Source organism: Scomber scombrus, chromosome 18 (genome assembly GCF_963691925.1).
Source record: "Scomber scombrus chromosome 18, fScoSco1.1, whole genome shotgun sequence".
In the NCBI taxonomy this organism is placed as follows: domain Eukaryota; kingdom Metazoa; phylum Chordata; class Actinopteri; order Scombriformes; family Scombridae; genus Scomber; species Scomber scombrus.
This window is the reverse complement of record NC_084987.1, coordinates 23,139,970-23,158,846: the sequence shown is the minus strand read 5'-3', so window position 1 is coordinate 23,158,846 and position 18,877 is coordinate 23,139,970. Positions and strand designations below refer to the sequence as shown.

Below are 18,877 nucleotides of genomic sequence, written 5' to 3'. Positions count from 1 at the left end.
TGAGAGGGAGAGAGAGAGAGAGAGAGAGAGAGAGCGGGAGGGCAGAACAGACAAAGAAAAAGACGCAGTGGAAGAGGATGAAGATTGCTGTTGAGAGTTGACCATATGTTTGGCTTTCTTGGCCTCGGTATCCTGAGATACAAATCCAACTTGAAATCCAACAATGATTCGTTATGAATGTCTGAAAGTCTGATAGAGATACAGATACAAACTGTGCCTGGCTTGCTTAATACTTTTCACAGAAGCCCTTCCTTTCAATTTAACCCTTCACAACCAAATACGTATCTGTGCCTCGGTGGGTTATGTAAAGTCCTGAATATGTGTGTTGTTTTTTTTTAAAAGGAATAGTTTAACATTTTGGAAATTGCTCACTTTCACTTTGAGAGTGAAATGAGAAGATAGACACCACTGTCATGTCTGTTCGTTAAGTATAGTCAGAATCAGGACATGTTCAACCTAGCTTAGCATTAAAACTAAAAGCAAGCGGAAACAGCTCACCCAAGGTTGAGGTGTAAGCCTACTGAACAGCTACACTGATAAACACATATCTGATCAACTCATATCGTATATGATTTTAGTTTCCATAGTTACTAGTCTTACAACACTGTGTTAAGTAATTTAAATTGCTCCGACTGTACCATTATATACAGATAGACCTAATGTTACATATTAAAATGATATATGATACAGTTAAATGTGTTGTACTTTTTTCTCATACAAAACTCAACATTCAACTTCAATTACAGTTAATACCTTATGACATTATAAAATGCACTACTATTTTATCTCCATAGGATGTTAAAGTGCATGTGACTGATTCATTAATTTATAAAGGTTGTGTAAAGAGTTTTTCAGATTTTGTAGTTGTATATAGTTTTAGGGAACTTAAATTTGGAAGGGAAAGTCTAATCTTGAGAAGAAAGAGTAGGGTATTTCTCAAACATAACAAAAAGGTATCAATCTGCTTAAAAATCGATTACTCAAATAGAATACTTAAACATTTTGGACAGATGTAACTATACTAGCTTGTGGCATCCCCCTCCTTGTCACCCCTTACCCCACTGAGGACCTTACAGTAAATGACGAAGGTCTGTCACATGAAAATAGGCATGAAAATATGGCTGTATGTCCAAATCCTGGCTATGGCATCTTGGTTTCTATAGCAACAAATATTATCCTCTCCTTTCTCTTATAAAACATGCTGTATTGAAAGTTCCTGTCTGCCTCCTAGAACCACTACAAATGTTGAGTGTGAGGGTCAAGAGCAAAGGGAAGGAATAGCACAAGTACATGTTGTTCTTTTTTGGGTATACAAGCACATTTTGTCCTTTCCCTCCCAATGGGTATTAGAAACTCTTCTCTAACCTGCTGTCATCAATCTTGGTTTGAAAATATGAAACTTCAGGTGGCAATATACTAGAAATTAACCAAATTCGCATCAATTTGATTTGCTCTTGAACTGTAGTCGTGCTAGTCGCAAAGGTAATCAAATCATATAGCTGTAGGGCTTTCGTTGAACTGAAGTTGTCTCTCTAGCAGAAACATGCGGCCCAAAGAACACAAAAGAAGGCAACTCAGTATATCCAGTAGTGCTAAGTGGGTCTTCCTAGTTTTGGCAGCACTTCTTTTGTATTCTGAATTTAACAGCCCCCATACTCCCATCCTGTAGGTAGAATCGCTAAGCAGCAGTTATAAATCAGATGTACCTCTCGGTGTACTCATTGCTGCAGGGCATGGTTGTATTGAATGTGTCTGCCTACAACTGAACAGTAGTGTGAGCTGTGTAAATATAACTCTGGCTTCCTCTCGCTGCGTACAGGTACAAAAAGCCCTACATCAAGCTGCAGTCATGGATGAGATGGACTTGCCCCAGATGAAGAAGGAGGTGGAGAGCCTCAAGTACCAGCTGGCCTTTAAAAGAGAGAAGTCCTCCAAAACAGTGACTGAGTGAGTAATTAGTCCACAACAGCTCTACACACATCTGTACAGTTCAAGCACAGAAAAAAAACCAATGACCAGTAGCTCTGAGGTCAGTAGAAAAGTAACTTTTTAGCTATGCTAGCAGCGTAGCTAAAGAGATGTTGGACTGTTGCTCCACTACTTTGGTCCAGATTGAAATATCTCTGAAAGTTTTGGAGGGATTGCCATGATTTTAAACAGGCATTGAGGATGAACCCTACTGACTTTGGAGATCCTTGCCTTTTTTCTACCAGGACTTTGAGTTTACATTTTAGGTTTTGAGTAAAATGTCTGCACAACCATTAGAATGACTGCAATGAAATTTGGTATTTGACGTTCATTTCCATCTCAAAATAATCTATAACTCAACTCAAGGTCCACATACAGTATATGCTTGTTCTAGAGCTTTCAACTGCATCTCATGGTTTTCATCAACATTTTTGGTTTGCTTAGTAGGTCTGACAGCATGAGTCATGATAAAACAGCAACTACTGGTATGACTTAACGAACGAATGCAGCCTTGATGGTTATTATCACAGCTAAGGCACATATTTAAGCTTTAAACAAAGCTGCAGCCGCCTTTAAGTGCCACTCACTGTCTCAAGCTCCGACTGCAGTGCCAGCTGATTCAGAGCCAATCAAGAAAACTAAACACTCAACACCGAGGCTGCTGTTTTTCATGCACAGTACAAAAGTAGTCAGGGTCAGTGTTTCGAAACCCTGCTTAAAAAGCTCTTGCATCCATAAGAAGTATTAAAGAAAATAAGAGCTGATTGAAAGAGTGAATTTTCTTACTGAAGTACTGTGACTTGGATATGCAGTATGGATTAACTGAATTTAGGGAATAGGTTGACATTTTGAAAAATATGCTTATTTGCCTTCTTGGACAGAGTCAGATGTGTAAATCGATACCCTCTCATGTCTGCAGTGCAAATATGAAGCTTAGCATAAAGACTGGAAACAGGCTTGATTCTGTTCAAAAGGTAACACAATCTGTTTACCACCACCTACAAAGCTCACTTTAACACATTATATCTAATTTCTTTAATCTGCACTAAACACAAAGAGTAAACCATTTATCTGGGGTTACATGCCAAACTATTTCTTGGCTCTGCAGCTCTGGCAACCTCACAGTGATGGCAAGACTGCAGAACTCACTGTACAAACATTAGAGTGGAATTGATCCTCTCATCTTATTCATCCTACAAAATGCATATTTTTCCCAAAATGTCTTACTATTCATTTAATATAGAAATTAGACAACAAAGCAAAGCTCTTTCTAGTATGTAAGCTTATTTGGAGCCATTCGCATTTGTTCTGTACTACTTTAATATCAGAAAGGACTTAAGTAGAATTAACTTTTTTCCACAAAGTACATAAGCATCTGCAGTTGGAGAAGTTAATAAAATTAGTACTCCTACTCTCGGGTTCCCTTCTCTCTGTTTCTTGCCTTGTATGGAAAAGACAAAAAGTAGATAGAAGATGGACTGTGGTAATAAACTTCCTCTGGAATTTGAACAATGTCTCTGTCTCTCTGCAAAGTTTGGTGAAGTGGATAGAGGACGGCGTCCCCGAGGATCCCTTCCTGAACCCGGAGCTGATGAAGAACAACCCGTGGGTGGAGAAAGGAAAGTGCATCCTTCTCTAGAAGAAACCTTCCACTTTCAACTTTAACTGCGCTGACCAACACACACCTACAGAACACACCCTGAATCTGACCCTGCCCCTGCCCCCTTGCCCATCAAGGTCCTGGCAGGACAGCGCCTCCCAACCTCTCACCTTGAATGTACAACAGTTGATGTCCCCAACCGCCCCCCCTCCTCCCCAAAAAAAACAAAACACACACACACAAACATCCCTGACAAGGGCACAGAAACACACTCTCACACTAACACTCCAAACTTTGGGTTTTTCCCAGACTGCCACACTTTCAATGCAAGTTTATTCCTGCCACGTCAATGCATCATTACTATGATATGACGATGATCAATACTCTTACTACATGTCTCTATATGGATATATGATGACGACTTATTTATGCAGCTGCCAGTCACAAGCTTTCTCTCTGTTCTTACTTCTCTACTCTTCATTGTTAGCTTAGCTCTTTTTTTCCTTTCACTTTTAATCAGCTGATGAATTCAAATATACTAAACTGTAGAGTCACACTGTCACTGCCAGACTGACTGTAGATCTCCGGGCTGAGTTTTGTATCATGGTGAGATTTGAACCATTTCCTCCTGCGAAATCCTACAAAAAAATGAAAATTGAAAGTGTATAAAATTGATTAAGGCTGTGGTTGACATAATAGTGACATTAAAACTGTTAATATCTCAGTAAAACTACCCCAAAACTCTGTAATAATTTGTAATTACATGGAGATCTTTTACAGATTCTCTTATGTTGGCTCAAAGTCAATGGCTGTAATGTTTTACAACTCCCCCTTATATGACACTTAGGAGTTTCACGTAAAGATCATTAAGATTACATGACTGTAATATATTATTATAACTTCATGATCATCTCTTCATGTGTATTTTTATCGCTTTAAGTAAAGTAAGATGCTCAGTCCTCATTGCAAACCTTCTCAAACCAATTTTTGTCTGCATTTGAGGCATTTCCCTTCCAATATGGGAGGAACTGTAATACATTATGAGCCTAAGCTGCAAGCCATTAATACAGTAGTGCATCTATAAATATGAACATTGTGTATATATGTTAACCACCAACTTAACTGATGAATTATGTCATTGTTACTGATTAGACTTTTTAGATGAATTTCAATAGGTCTATTTAATTGTCTTAAGGTGTCAGTATGCTCGAAAAGTTCATGTCAGCATGTCTTAAAGGCAAAAGTATTGATAGCTGTTACGAGCTCATAGAAAGACATGATAATCTTTCAGCAGTCATACTGTTGTACTTAGTTGTGGAAGGTGATGGAGAAGTAAGAGAGAAAGAGCGAAGTTAGAGGTTTAAACTCGCTTACTTTCTCACCTCTGTACATCAAACTGTTTGTTGCGTTAAGTGGACATGACTGACATTTTGTAGTTTTTGGAAACTTTCCGAAAGTTTTCTGACGCAGCCCCTCTATTCCGGGGTTTCAGATGCTGTTTGACCATCTGACAAGCACTTCCTTGAAAGCATACTGTCACCTTTAGTAAATGCCCGAAACAGCCACGAAACATCTCACCAGACTAAATCTGCTGCAAGCGGCCTCGATCATAGAACCAAAGCCTTTCCACGAGAAGAAACAACATGCATGAATAAAGAAAGGTTCCGCAGCAGCTGTCCCAGTGTGACTCTTACAGTTTCCATACGTAGTTTTTTGATTTCACACTACTTGTAAAGCATGGTTATGACATTTACATTACGATAAGATTCGAGAGATTTGCAACCAGTGTTGTCGTGCCTCGGTGTCATTGGGTGAGAGAGTGTCACCGCAGCTCTGTTTGTTGTTGTCAGAGCAGATTAAGGCTCTGGGTCTCTGGGGGTGGGGGGGTTGGAGGGGGGGTTTGCTCCGTCTCCTCCTTAGCTACATCCCCACCCCTGAGGACAACGCATACACACGCTAAACATGCAAAATCCAACACTGTCTAGCAAAGCTGCCCCTCTCTTCACACATGTACAGACGGACCCCTTTAACTTATTAACTTATTGATCGATACTTTGGGTTTGTTAATTTATTTATTTATTTATTGGTGAGACCTTTTTTTTCGCGATGAGTGCTGCCACTTTAGGCCACCTTTTGTTTTATTTTTGTGTCCTACGTCTGCACTCCCTCTCCCTCATACCCCCCCCCCCCCCCCCCCCCCGACTTGAGAGAAAAAAAAGGAAATTGACCACATAAATAAATAAAAAAACGGGGAAAAAACTACACCTTGCAAGATCACCATCTACTACTGCCTTGTACACAGTTTCCTTAAAAAGAAGAATGTAAATATGTGGCATGAGGTTTGAACATCACTGCTGACCTCCGAACTGCCCTCTGTGTGTGTGTGCATGTGACATAAATTTGGACTTTCATCTCCCATGTGGTTGGTTTTGCACACCCACATAGATGCACATACATTACAAACACACACATTGAGGTGGACCTGAGGCCGAGCAGATCAACAAAACACACACACTGCTTAGTGACAATGTGTATGAGGGGAGGAGGGCAAGGATGTGGGATTCTCTAAATGACTTGGGACAGGAGAGCCTCCCATCATCTCAGTACTATAATGAGTCTCATTATGTACATTTTCTTCCAGGTGACCCAGTTCCCCAAAGGCTACTCTGTAATTGGATGACTTTGGTCCTATAAAGTAACTGCAAATATTTGATTCAAAGTATATGGTCCATGATGTGCTAATAAATTGTTTATGTTACGCACGTATCTTAAGAATTGCACTTCTTACTTCCTGTTAAACATGTCAGAAAAATGCAAAGATTCGATCATACTGACGTGAGCCACATTTCTTAAAATGCTGCTGGGGAACAGGTCAGTCTGCAACAAAATAACAGCACCTAATTCACTATCACACGACAGGTCAGTGAATTCAGGATGAAGCCATTTCAGAAGTCCCATGAGAGGCATGTTGGAATACCACTACAATTTTGCATTTGCTATATTGATCTTTTGTTTTATTTCATTTTATTTCATTATTTTATGTGTTGAAAGCTTTGTGTTAAAGTATATAGCCTAGCTGTTAGATTTTGAGCATTCAAGGGTAGTGTCATGATAAATGCATGATGGGGGACTTTTAAAGTGGCTTCCGGTGTACGAGGAGGTGAAGTTTTGAGCTTTGTAGCTTTTCCAGTGTTAGCCCCCTCTTCCCCCGCCAAGTGCTTTCAATTATGATCTTTTTAAGTTTATTCCCTCACCCTACTTGGTTTAAAGCTTTCTTAGCTCTTATAACGCCACTGGAAAAGCAACAAATGCTGTCTGCTCACAGCAAAACTAACAGCTCCAAAAGTATGTGAGAGGATTCCTGAGTCTGCCTGTCCCTATTTGTTTTTTTTCTGTCTGGCTACTGTAACTTTACTTGTTTGGTTTGTTTTTATATAATCTGAACGTGCGTACGTATGTATGTTATTAATATTATAATGACAGCATAAAACCGTGTCTAAATATCTAGCAACATATTCCTTGTGAGAGTGCTTTGGAAAACCTATTATGCATCTGATCAAGTCCTAGTGTAAAGATGACAATGAGCAATAAATTAAAGATCATTTTTTATTGAATGTTTTACAAAAACATTTATCTTACTGAATAAAGTAGAAGATTTTTAGACAACTTGCTTGTACTTTTCATGTGTTTTCTGTGTACCTCTGTAAGCATGACAAATATACTGTATTTTCAGCTGCAAATCCACATTAAGACTGGCCTGGTTCCACATTCAAAACTGTTGTCTGCTCATTGGCTGCTGTTTCCCTGTTAGGAAAACAACTGAGCCAATCAGAGCTTGGGTTGGGTGGGATTAAGAATAGAGACGTCATCCTTAATTGCTGCAGGCAGCAAAAAATAGCTACACCAATGAAAAATTTACCACAAAAATCAACACAGTGGTACTGGTTGTTACATCAACTGTTATGTGAAATGGAGCAGGTGGAGCTAAATGTAGGAGACTGCAGGCTGAGCAAAGCTGAAGAATAACTTCTTTATTTTAGGCTTATGTAGGCAAAAACAAAGCAGGCAGAGAACAGCAAAAACAGAATCCAGAGCAGAGCAGAGCAAAACTGGGCAAAAGATCCAACAAGACTCAACTGAAACCCAGGACTTAAATATAAACTAAACTGACAAGGAGATGATGTGCAGGTGGAACAGGAAAACAAAAAAGGGAGCTGATAGGCTGAGAAAACACAGGAAGCAGGGCTAATGAAGCTTGATGCAGGGCAGGTGTGGAGCACAGAAGGGGAACAGAGCAAACAGAACACCAAAAAACCCAGAAAACACACACAAACCCTGAACTCAAATCAACACAACCTAAAATACACAAGTCACAACAAGCACACACAGCTAAATGAACTTCAGCATACACTGGTGTTGACAAAAGCATGAACAAATCAGTATTTCAAGCAGAGTGGTCTGTATATTAAGACTGCATGAAACAACATCAACAGAACAAAAAGACTACTTCAGCTCTGAACAGCACGACGAGTGTTTCAGTTCACTTTGGCACTTAGTTCCCACAGCAGTATCTCAAGTGGTCCTTAAATACAATCTGCAACCTCTCTTATCTGTACTTCTTCCCACTCAGCCCAGTCCTTAACAAACCTGACTGCATCTGGTGGACTGATGGAGGGACACAGAGCCAGCCTGGGGCTGAACCATAACGTCGACTTGCAAAAATGACAATTCTTACATTGACAAAATCTTCAGTCATCACGAAAAAAACATTAACTCAGCCTCCATTAATGAGAAATTATGTTGGAAGGATGAATGTCACTTCTAAACGAGACAAAATAGCCGAAATAACAACTCGTCCAATCTAATATGTAATAAATATGAACATGGCACAGACTGAAAAATGAAGTGAGAGAAAATAGAACTTTAGTCTTATTATCTGGGTATAACAAGAGTCAAGGAAGGAGAAAGGAAATGGTGCACATAGTTTTATAATAACAGCAGGCTACAGAGGTAGCTAATTATAGTTGGTACTTGGCAGATAACAGCGCCTAGCTAAATACACACTCAGACCTTTACAAACAAAAGACAAAGAAAGGAACTTTTGTTAAAATATAAATGTTGATATTTATTATTATAGTACCATTCATGGTTGTGAAAGGTCAGCTAGCTAACAGCTAACTAGTTATCATTGTATGTTGTCACAAAATTGTACATTTTTCCAAGCTAGTAGCAAGGATGCTAGGCTTTAGACTCCTAGCTTCTCAACAGCCTCTTTTCATTTTGTTGGGCTTCATTCTGATGATGCGCAGCCTGAGAAAAATAAGAACTTTTTTATTTAATTAATTCAACCTCCTAGTGTAAGAATCTATTCTGTCCTACAACAGCTCTGTCATTATGTACAGTACCAGTCAAAAGTTTGGGCACAATTTCCCATTCACTTGAAAGTGTGTCCAAACTTTTGACTTGTATGTTAGTAAAACTTTTAAGCATAAATCTGCAAGAGGAGACACAAATACGCATTAATGAGGAAAAAGTGAAAGAGACTTATAGGAATAAATGAGGAAGGGAGACCGAGGAGGTAGACGGTCATGTAGACAGCTAAACTCATGGGGAAGACAGAAAGCTACAATCTCTTCTTCTCTTTCCCCTTCACTGCTTCTTGTATCTCATGAATAATAGAAAGCAGGAGATATAGGAGGGCTCCATTTTTTACCCTGTCAGAGCCTCTTGATCTCTCACTTTCTCTCTCCCTCTCTGTTTACACCATACATTTGCTGAGGTAACTAACATATATATGCTTACATTCGTATTATTATTTGATTCATTTTAATTTCAGTTTACTCGCAGACGTAATCAGAGCGCTCAGTTAGACTAGAGCGAGTGTTGCTGTGCTTTAAATGATCATTTAAACTATAGCTTGTGATTTGTTTGGGGAGCTTCAGAGCATGAAACACACCCCGAGTCCCCATAGTTCATAAAATGATACAGATAGCACCAATAAACTTTAATTTATTCCAAAGATGTCAGTATATTTATTCAATGTCAAATAATTTGTTAAATATTCTTTGAAAAACAGGAGGAGAGGATGATGGGACAGCTGATTCTTGCTCAGGGTGTGTCTGTCTGCTTTTTATGGGTCAGCTCCCCTCAATCCCTCCGACACACACTGACACACACATGCACTCACTAATGCACTCAATCCCCCTCACCCTCGCTGCTAAATCCTCACCCCCATTGTCCCTTTCCCCCTGAAATCCTCAAACCATCGGCTTTCCTCCTCACTGACACACAAACACACACACACACACACTTCTCCTCACTCTGCTTCCCCAGTCTGCCTGCAGTCAGGGCTAATGCACTAGTTAATGGCCCTCTAACCCCCAATTTAGTCTTAGATTACACTCTTACACACACAGGCACACACACAAACGTGCATACCAGCACATCTCCGCATACATGCGCACATTCACGTGTAGACTTAAACACACACTGGTCAGAAGGTGTTCATATTCTTACATACAAACACACATACGTACACACAGATGCACATGCACGAACACAAAACAGGCACTAATGGCCTGCCGGTCCTCAGCATGTGCATTCACTAGTGGATTAGGATTAACAATCATCCCGCAACACCACTACACACACACACACACACACACACACACACACACACACACACACACACACACACACACACACACACACACACACACACACACACACACACACACACTGTATACAAAGAGAACCAGAACCAATCTCTAATGCACATTCTGCTGGTGGTGATAATCTCTCTCTCTCTCTTTCTGTCTCTTATTCTCAAATACACATACACACACACACACACACACACACACACACACACACACACACACACACACACACACACACACACACACACACACACACACACACACACACACACACACTCATCCACCATGTACACCATGGCTGACTGCTCTCTGTGCTGCTGAGGTCGCACCAGAAGCCATCTAATCTAAGAGCTTTAATCCACTCTTACGGGAACCTTCTCTGTCTCTCTTTCTCTCCCCCACTCCCTTATAAACACACTTCTCTGTGTTTAAATGAGAAAAGCGCTGACTAGCTGGTCTCAGACATTTAAAACATCCGTAAGCTTATTTTGATATTGAGAAAAATAAGCCTTTAAGGCCTTAGACAAAAATCTGAAATGTCAACATAAAGGGTTCAGTATGTTTCAAACCGACCAAATTAGTATGTGTTGTTTTAATACTAAAGGCAAAAGTATTTATATCTGTTCTGAACAGCCACAATTGAAGGCAGGGTGAAGACTGCCTAGGAAAGAAGCAGTACATCTAACAAGTCACAGGTAATGGCGCACACTTTTGGACAGTCTCTTGCCAAAGGAATTCATAGTGTTGCACTTGGTTGTACACATGAAAAGTGATGGAAGTAGTTGTGTGAAGAATGGGGAAAAAAGGCCTGAGAGAGAAGTTTAAACCATCTCATCTCCATGCACCTGTCTAGTCACTGCGTAATGGGAGTGTGCAGGTCGGATTGGACTGCAGGGGAAAGGTCACATGACAGATGAAGACAGCTACTTTTTGGTACCCTTACTTGCTTGTCTACTTGTATTGTATGACAGTAATTATTAAGACTCTATAGCAAGAAGATGATGTGGTAAAACTTGTGAAACAGCCTTCGTTCTTTCACCCGTGTTTAGTTTTGGTTATCACTCAATTTGAATGTAATCTGCAAAATTTGACATACTTAAACATTTGATAATGAGAGAAATTTGTATTTATTTCTATTTTTATATAACAGTTTTATTATTACACAAGTTCTCCTCATATTCTGGAATGAACTCAGTTGTCTGAAGAAATATCAATGATGAGGGCACAGACAACAATCATTATTTTAAATGATAGGTTACAACTGAGATGAATCCACTCAGTGTAATCAGTACATATATGCACCTAAAGATACCATAACATAGCTTGGATTTGGATTTAACACAGTTTAGTTTTAATCCTGGACAGAAATACATGGATATACTTTATGTTTTGCCTGTTGAAACATGTCATGCCAGTGTGTAGATGTAAAAAATTTGAAAAATATTCTTTAATGCTATCTTAATGATATATATGTTCATTTGTACTGCCTCCATAAATGTGTGCGTCCCTCATATTTAATTAAATAAAGTAAATAAACAAACAGCAATGATAGATGCACATTAGTAAACACACCACTATGCATGGTTATTTCTGTCACTCATATTCTTCTGATATGTTGTGCAGCCTCAAATCCTCCCTGTCAGAACTGTAAGGAATGTACTGACAATGATACAAAATGACAATGGCAATGACAGTCTGGCTTGTAAAATAATCCACTTAATGATGTTGTTTTTATTTTAGCCTGATTTTTTTTATAGCACACATAGGCAGCTTTGAAGGCAAATTAGTGTGTCACTGCACCACAGAAGCGAGTCAGAGATATGTTTGTTTTTCCTCTCCTACATGTAGGCTATTTTAGGCATTCAAAAACATTCTGTCTCTCCTTCGCTCCAAGTCCCTTAACTCAAAATGTTTAATGTCTCTCTCTGTTTTAGGTTGCCTAAAAGATACGATATTGTCTCTCTCTCTCTCTCTCTCTCTCTCTCTCTCTCTCTCTCTCTCTCTCTCTCTCTCTCTCTCTCTCTCTCTCTCTCTCTCTCTCTCTCTCTCTCTCTCTCTCTCTCTCTCTCTCTCTCGTCTGTCTGTCCCTCTGCTTGTCTCTGTGTCTGTTCCTAGAGATCACTGAGCTGATCTGCTGATCGGAGCAGCGGACTCCCTTGTGTTTAGGTTACCATCAACTCTCATTATCACAGCAAAGGTTAATCCACCCTAGCTACGGCTCAAACAGTCACACAACACTCTGCTATATCAAGATGAAGCTGTCAAGATCTTAAATGTTTTTACAAGTCTGTGCCAGCTCTGGGCAGCTTTCAGTGGCACAATAAAGCTGTACGCAGCAGTGAGTTGAACATTTGCTTAGCTTCTGAAAAGTATTTGACTTTTACTCTACTTTTCAGCTGTCATGAAGTAACAGTATTACAAAAGGCGATTTAGCATTTAAGTTCAGTTTTACAAAAAAAAAGGGCAATTCCAATGTCTACCTGTGTGAAGGTGTGAAGAATGGCAGATTCCTTTACTGTCTTGCTGAGAGATACATGAGGAGAGGGATACCACTCTTATGTGTGAACGATAAATATGAAGCTACATCCAGCAGCAAGTTAGCGTAGCATGATTTTTACATTTCGAATTTTTGTGCGAATTCAACAAATAATATATAATGTTTTCATTTGTGGGCTTTTTAGGTTTTGAATGGTACTATTTATTGCTTTCATAAAGACAGCAGGCTGTTTCCAGTTTCCAGTCTTCGCGTTGAGCCAAGCTACCTGTACGCTTTGTGCTAAACTAAGCTAATTGTGTGCTTGCATTGAAAGACAGAAAATACACGTACAGTATTTTTCAAAAAGTTTTGCCACTAAAACCTTCTATTTTCTGTCTTTCAATGCAAGCACACAATTCCTCTTAAACTACATACTATTACAGAGTTGAATTAGCTTCTTTTTCAAAGTTTAGGTTGAAAACCCAGGTGTAGCTAATCATCATTTAGGTCTGTCAGCCATGCTTTGTGCTATCTACCGACCTTATCTGCCTACTATACAAAGAAACTCTCTTTCTCTTATGTATCACCACTTCATCCACACTGATTTGTCTTTTGTAGTCTATTTTTGCAGGATACAAAGCAGTGGAGAATCAGATAATCACAGCTTAACAAGGACCCTGTAAATCCAACAGCCTCTTAGAAAGATGTACAGAGCTCCATATTTAGAGGCTGTCTGGAAAACTTGAATATTGTAATATTCTAAGCTCCATCAACACCAGACCCATTAACCCAGCATTAATCCAAGCTCAGCGCTACAAATCAATAATAACCCCGCAAAACAACTGCCTCACTCAATTCACATAACCCAGCCAGATCATTTATGAGGTCAGGTCATTGGGGGGAGGAGCAGTACATCAACAATGAACTAGCAGAACACTGAAAGTACATGTATGTGTGCTGATAAGAATATATGACATAGAAATACCATATAATATATACAAAATAAACATGTTATAATGTTTAATCACTTACAGAAAGTATTGGATATGTTTTTGTCTTGTGAATAAACAAGTAAAATATATTCACCGCTATTTATGAATACACTGTGAGCATATTAATTCTAATAATCAGCATGTTAGCACTATTGTGCCTCTTGCATTGTACATCTACTTTTCTAAAGCTTGTGTTTACATTAAGCTGATGCCAGTGGTGGGAGAAGTATTACGACATTTGACTTCAGTAAAAGTAGCAATACTCCATTACAAGTATGACACAATTATATATTATTGTGACGAATTGTTATTACTAATGAATTAATGTGTAACTAGTATTTTACTGTATTGTACTTTATCTATAGAAACGTACCATTTTTATATTTATATGTACAATTTTACACATTTTACATCTGAAGAGGAACTGGTAACTACAGCTATCAAATGAACATACTGGCATAAAAAGTACAATAATTGCAGAAGAGATGCAATGTTTCATAAAATGGAAATACTAAAGTAAAGTACAAGTGCCTCAATACTGTACTAAAGTACAGTGTATGGGTAAATGTATTTTTCACCACTGTCATGCACTGTAAGTTTATGTATTCTAGATGAGACAATATAACTTAAAGGTCACAACAGGTGTGACAGGGGTGGAATGTGTGACCTTTGGCCAGCAGGATCATCAGCCTAATTCCTCAGGGTCCAGACACAGCCTTGCACAGTACATGTGATCATGGCCTTTGTGAAACCTGAAAATGGCAGGTTGATGTTGTATGTGAAATATGTCAAACTTCTAAACCCAAAATCTATCCAGTAAGCTCTTATTATACAGCTGGCCCCGGGTAAAAATGCTGCTGCTGCGCCAGGATAAACCTGATAAATGTTCACAGGCATACCTTATCTGCCTTTGCCCATGTATGATCATCTCTGTACCGCAGAGGAAAGTTGAGATGAATCCCTGTATCTTGTGTAACAATAAAGATTGTGTACTTTGCAAATACACAAACATGTTGTCTGATAAAGCTCAAACTAGGCTACACTAGATGGCTACAGTGGCATCTGACCAGGGATTTTGAGCTGATGGGTCTCATTTTGTCTGGTTTGACTTGTTTTCACTTAAGATGTCAAACCAGACAACGTGCTAACATGGTGTAAAAATGCTATGTAGGGGTAACGTAACAGGCAGTCCATGGGGTTTCTATTGCAACTGTAACTGCAGCTGTGCAGCCACACAGTTCTTCATAGTGTGTCAAACTCTTTAAAATGCTGATTAAATGTTATTGGATCTATCATTGGCTGATTACAAAAAATTTTCCAGACATTTACAGAATCACTCTTATTGACAGAAATTATGACATTAGGTACGACCCAGTGTACTGAATGCAGTGCCAGGCTGAGGCAGCATACATTTATATTAGTTTCACCCACACAAGATTGGCATGTTATCCTAATTAATATAATATTGACTAGTGATGATGGAGGCTCCTCTCAGTGACAAGAAGTCAATTTATTTAAAGAAGACACAAAGGGAAAATGTTTTTGGCTGTCTGACATTTATTGATTATTGATGATTTATCATGACTATGTAGCTCAGATGTCTCGTATAGCAAAAACACAGTAACACCCACCCATGCAATCAGATATTTACACTGCAACCAATCAACATCCAGCAGTGGAACAATCTAGTCGACTATAGTTGCATGGTCTACTAATATTAATGTATTTCATGTATCAGATATCAAAACACATCCGAAAAATAGATAATCACTGTGTAGACAGCATTAAACAGCGAACTTTACCACATTGTCAATAAGTGACTTCTTGTCATTGAGTGTATACCGTCCTCTGTCATTGTAGCCACTTGTACCCCCCAGTACTCATTATCCTTCATCTCCCACAGTTATAGTATAACTTCTGTTTCTTGAAGTAGTATAAATATATTTATTGGCCACTTGGGAGCAGTGCAGCAAGCTTTAAACAACTACATATTTTTACTTTATAAAGATATGTGTATGCTGGCAAACAGTTGGCTATAGACGACACAGAGCAACATAAGTATTCATTTGGAGTTTTGTTTCTGTCTACCTATGTAAATCCAGTATTCACCCTTGTTTTAGCTCTGTTATGGTCTCCATAAACTCCTGAGGGAAATATCTGGCTCTTTAGCCGATAAAAGATTTATATGAGTGAACCAAAACAGTAAAGTTGCAGAGAAAACTCTAGGAGTTACCCCATAAATACTTAAATTGGTCATAAATACAGTGTCTTTTTTTAAAGTGTGAGGGATTTCCTAAAACAGCTAGGCATTGTGGTTTTTTAGCAAATGTTGCCCAAAATAAAATAAAGAAATAAATAGTGCATTTTGTTGGGGACTATTTTTAGCTGCAGATTAATACACATTTGGTGCGGTGGTGAGTTTTTACTGCAGCAGAACTGGGTATGTGGGAATGAGTCAAAATGTGCCCAGATTCATTCCAATGGTATTGCATAGGAAAGATGTTAAAATGGGACAGGATTTATAACATGTCTGTCATACTGTGGTACCACGTAGCTGTCAAGGAAACCCTGCTGTAAACTGTCTGGCTGTATATGGAGAAAGGTTGGAGGATGTGGGCCATAAAGACTTATTCACTGACCCATGTACTGTCTGACTTAAGCTTTAGAGGGCATCATCTCTTTGCCATAGAAGGAAAAGTACAACTCTAACTGGCACCATGTATTCATCATTCATCACTCTTGCTCCTCTCTCTGCCTTCCTATCTGTCCATATGTCTCTGTCTGTCTTTCTTGCAATCCCTCATCCTCCTCTGCCCATTTCATGTGTCCTATGTATAAATTAAAAGATATGGCTCCTACATGTCTTTTATATCTCACCCTCCCTCCTTCCTCTCAGCCTCCCTCTCGCCTCCCTGTGTTGGGAGATATGGGTCACTCAGGGGGCAAACTTCATTTCCGTAAATGAGGACAGAAAAAGAGATCCTGACACACTAGTTAACGGCACACTGCCCCCCTGTCACCCCAACACACACACACACACACGCAGAGCAAGCCGAGACCTGTTTGTCGAGCTAATTAGCATTGACTCTCTCCACGTACGAGTATGTGCCCATGTGAGAGTGTGAATGCGTGTATGAGTGTGTGCATAGCTGGGATAGGGTTGTGCTCTGTGGCCCAGTTTTGGCTGAAAAAGGGAGAATACTGTAAGCCTGATAAGAGACAGGGGTTACAGAGGACAGATATAGATAGAAGTGAGAAGAGGAGGGTGCGGGAGAGAGGGACAGAGATGCTGGAGTTGTTAACAACTAAAGTACCCCGGTCCCAAGTGAGTTTTTCTGTGTGTGTGTGTGTGTGTGTGTGTGTGTGTGTGTGTTAGATCCTTCCTGTGTGTGTGTGTGTTTGAGGCTGTGTTTTTTCCTCTGTGGTGTCATTACCGGTTGTCCCGCTCTCAGGGGAGTCCGTGTTTACCCAGCATGGTATCGGAGCACCGTGGGAGTCATGCATCCGTCATCACCACGGCAACCAACAGACGCAGTGAGCTTGCCTCGATGTCACCTTCAAAAGCAACCTGTTAAGTACACGAGACATTAGTCAACCGACAGCTGAGTGGAAGTTGGACTGAAATGTTGAATCTGAATAAACTGTGTCAAAGCAAATGATCTGTCAGCATGAAGTTGTTCTTCCCAAAGGTTTAGATGTGAAAGAAAATGTTGTGAATTTTGCAGTGTTCAGGGATTACTTTCAGTTTCATTTTTTTTAATGCTTTGAGTCTTCTTTTCTATTCACTGACAATGTACAGCTTGACTAGAAACTCTTGGAGATTTGGAATTCCAACAGCTGTTTATAAGGTCAAACTCAGCCTTGTTATAATATGTTTACATGCAGATTGAAGCATTACTAAATTAAACATATTGTACCACAAAAAATGTGTAGTTCTTATGTAGAGATGAGCTGTTAAAATATATTTACACCAATAACTGCCAGGTGCAGCTGAAATAACTACCTTGCTAAAGCACGACCTGTTAAAAGTGGAGAGTAATAGAAGGAATATGGATTATGGTCAAATTGATTGAAAACTGTGAGCTTTTTAAGTTACGTTTCACAAAAATAACACAATATACCTCAAATTACAATACAATACTTGGCAGGAAGGTGGGGTGGATATTCAGTTTGTTGCAATCTGTGACCCCACCACTAAATGCCACTAATTTTGGAGGAAGTGCACAAGCAACGCTCCAAATAGATGCAGGACACGCGAGACAGCCATCATGCGAACGTGTAGTTAAAGGCAAGTATAATTTCATTCTAAATTGTGCACGCTAGTCCTTTAAGTAGAGCGCTAATTGCGAGAGTGAAAACACACTAGATGAGAAGAAAACGCACATTAGAATGATGTCGATTGTGTGTGTGTGTGTGTGTGTGTGTGTGTGTGTGTGCGTGTGTGTGTGTGGGGGTATGACTTAAGACACTTTCAGGGAAACACACCAGACTTGAGATAAGTTGATTGGGGGCAGCTGGTGTAACTGGGGACAAAATTAATGTCCCCAATTGGTAAACCGCTGATTTTTTGGGTCAGTGGTTCAGGTTAGGGTTAGGCAGGAAGTGGTTATGGTTAGGGTTAGGGTAAGTTTCCAGGAAATTAATGTAAGTCTATGTAAATACCCCAAAAGTGCCTTTAGTAAACCTGTGTGTGTGTGTGTGTGTGTGTGTGTGTGTGTGTGTGTGTGTGTGTGTGTGTGTGGTGTGGCTTTATGGGTCTCAAAAGTCTCATATTAACCAAAATCCCTGTGGGTTGCATACATGACTCACTCATTGCACTGGTGACAGCACTGTTACACACACACACACACACACACACACACACACACACACACACACACACACACACACACACACACACACACACACACACACACAGCAGTATGACATATCGTGGCTATGCAGATGATACAGTGCTGCGGGGGTGTTCCTGTAAAAGAATAGAAGGATTTCTCTCAGAGGACAGAGAGACAACAGAGAGGAGGAGGAGTGACACAGTCAGTAGTTCCTCTGCCAGCTACACCCCAATTAAAAATTATTTTAAACACACGTTCATTTTTGGTTCTTTTTTTTTTTTTTTGAGTGTTTGTTTGTATGTGTCTGTTTTATTCCATGAAGTGATTTATTATATCCGTTATACTGT

General features: G+C 39.5%; 1 protein-coding gene across 1 annotated transcript; it reads left to right on the top strand.

Annotated features, from left to right (window-relative positions):
- Positions 1 to 1,823: 1,823 nt before the first annotated feature.
- Positions 1,824 to 4,150, top strand: gng13b (guanine nucleotide binding protein (G protein), gamma 13b). The gene is made up of 2 exons (XM_062439498.1): positions 1,824 to 1,947; positions 3,502 to 4,150. Exons 1-2 carry the CDS (start codon positions 1,850 to 1,852, stop codon positions 3,605 to 3,607), a joined length of 204 nt encoding a protein of 67 aa, XP_062295482.1. The 5' UTR covers positions 1,824 to 1,849; the 3' UTR covers positions 3,608 to 4,150.
- The last annotated feature ends 14,727 nt before the right edge of the window (positions 4,151 to 18,877 follow it).

What these genes read in the sequence shown, in the direction of transcription:
- gng13b (XM_062439498.1), top strand. Translation starts at nt 1,850, where the DNA reads ATGGATGAGATGGACTTGCCCCAGATGAAGAAGGAGGTGGAGAGCCTC. An exon ending in TCCTCCAAAACAGTGACTGA is followed by an intron (nt 1,948 to 3,501) that starts GTGAGTAATTAG and finishes CTCTCTGCAAAG; the next exon opens with TTTGGTGAAGTGGATAGAGG.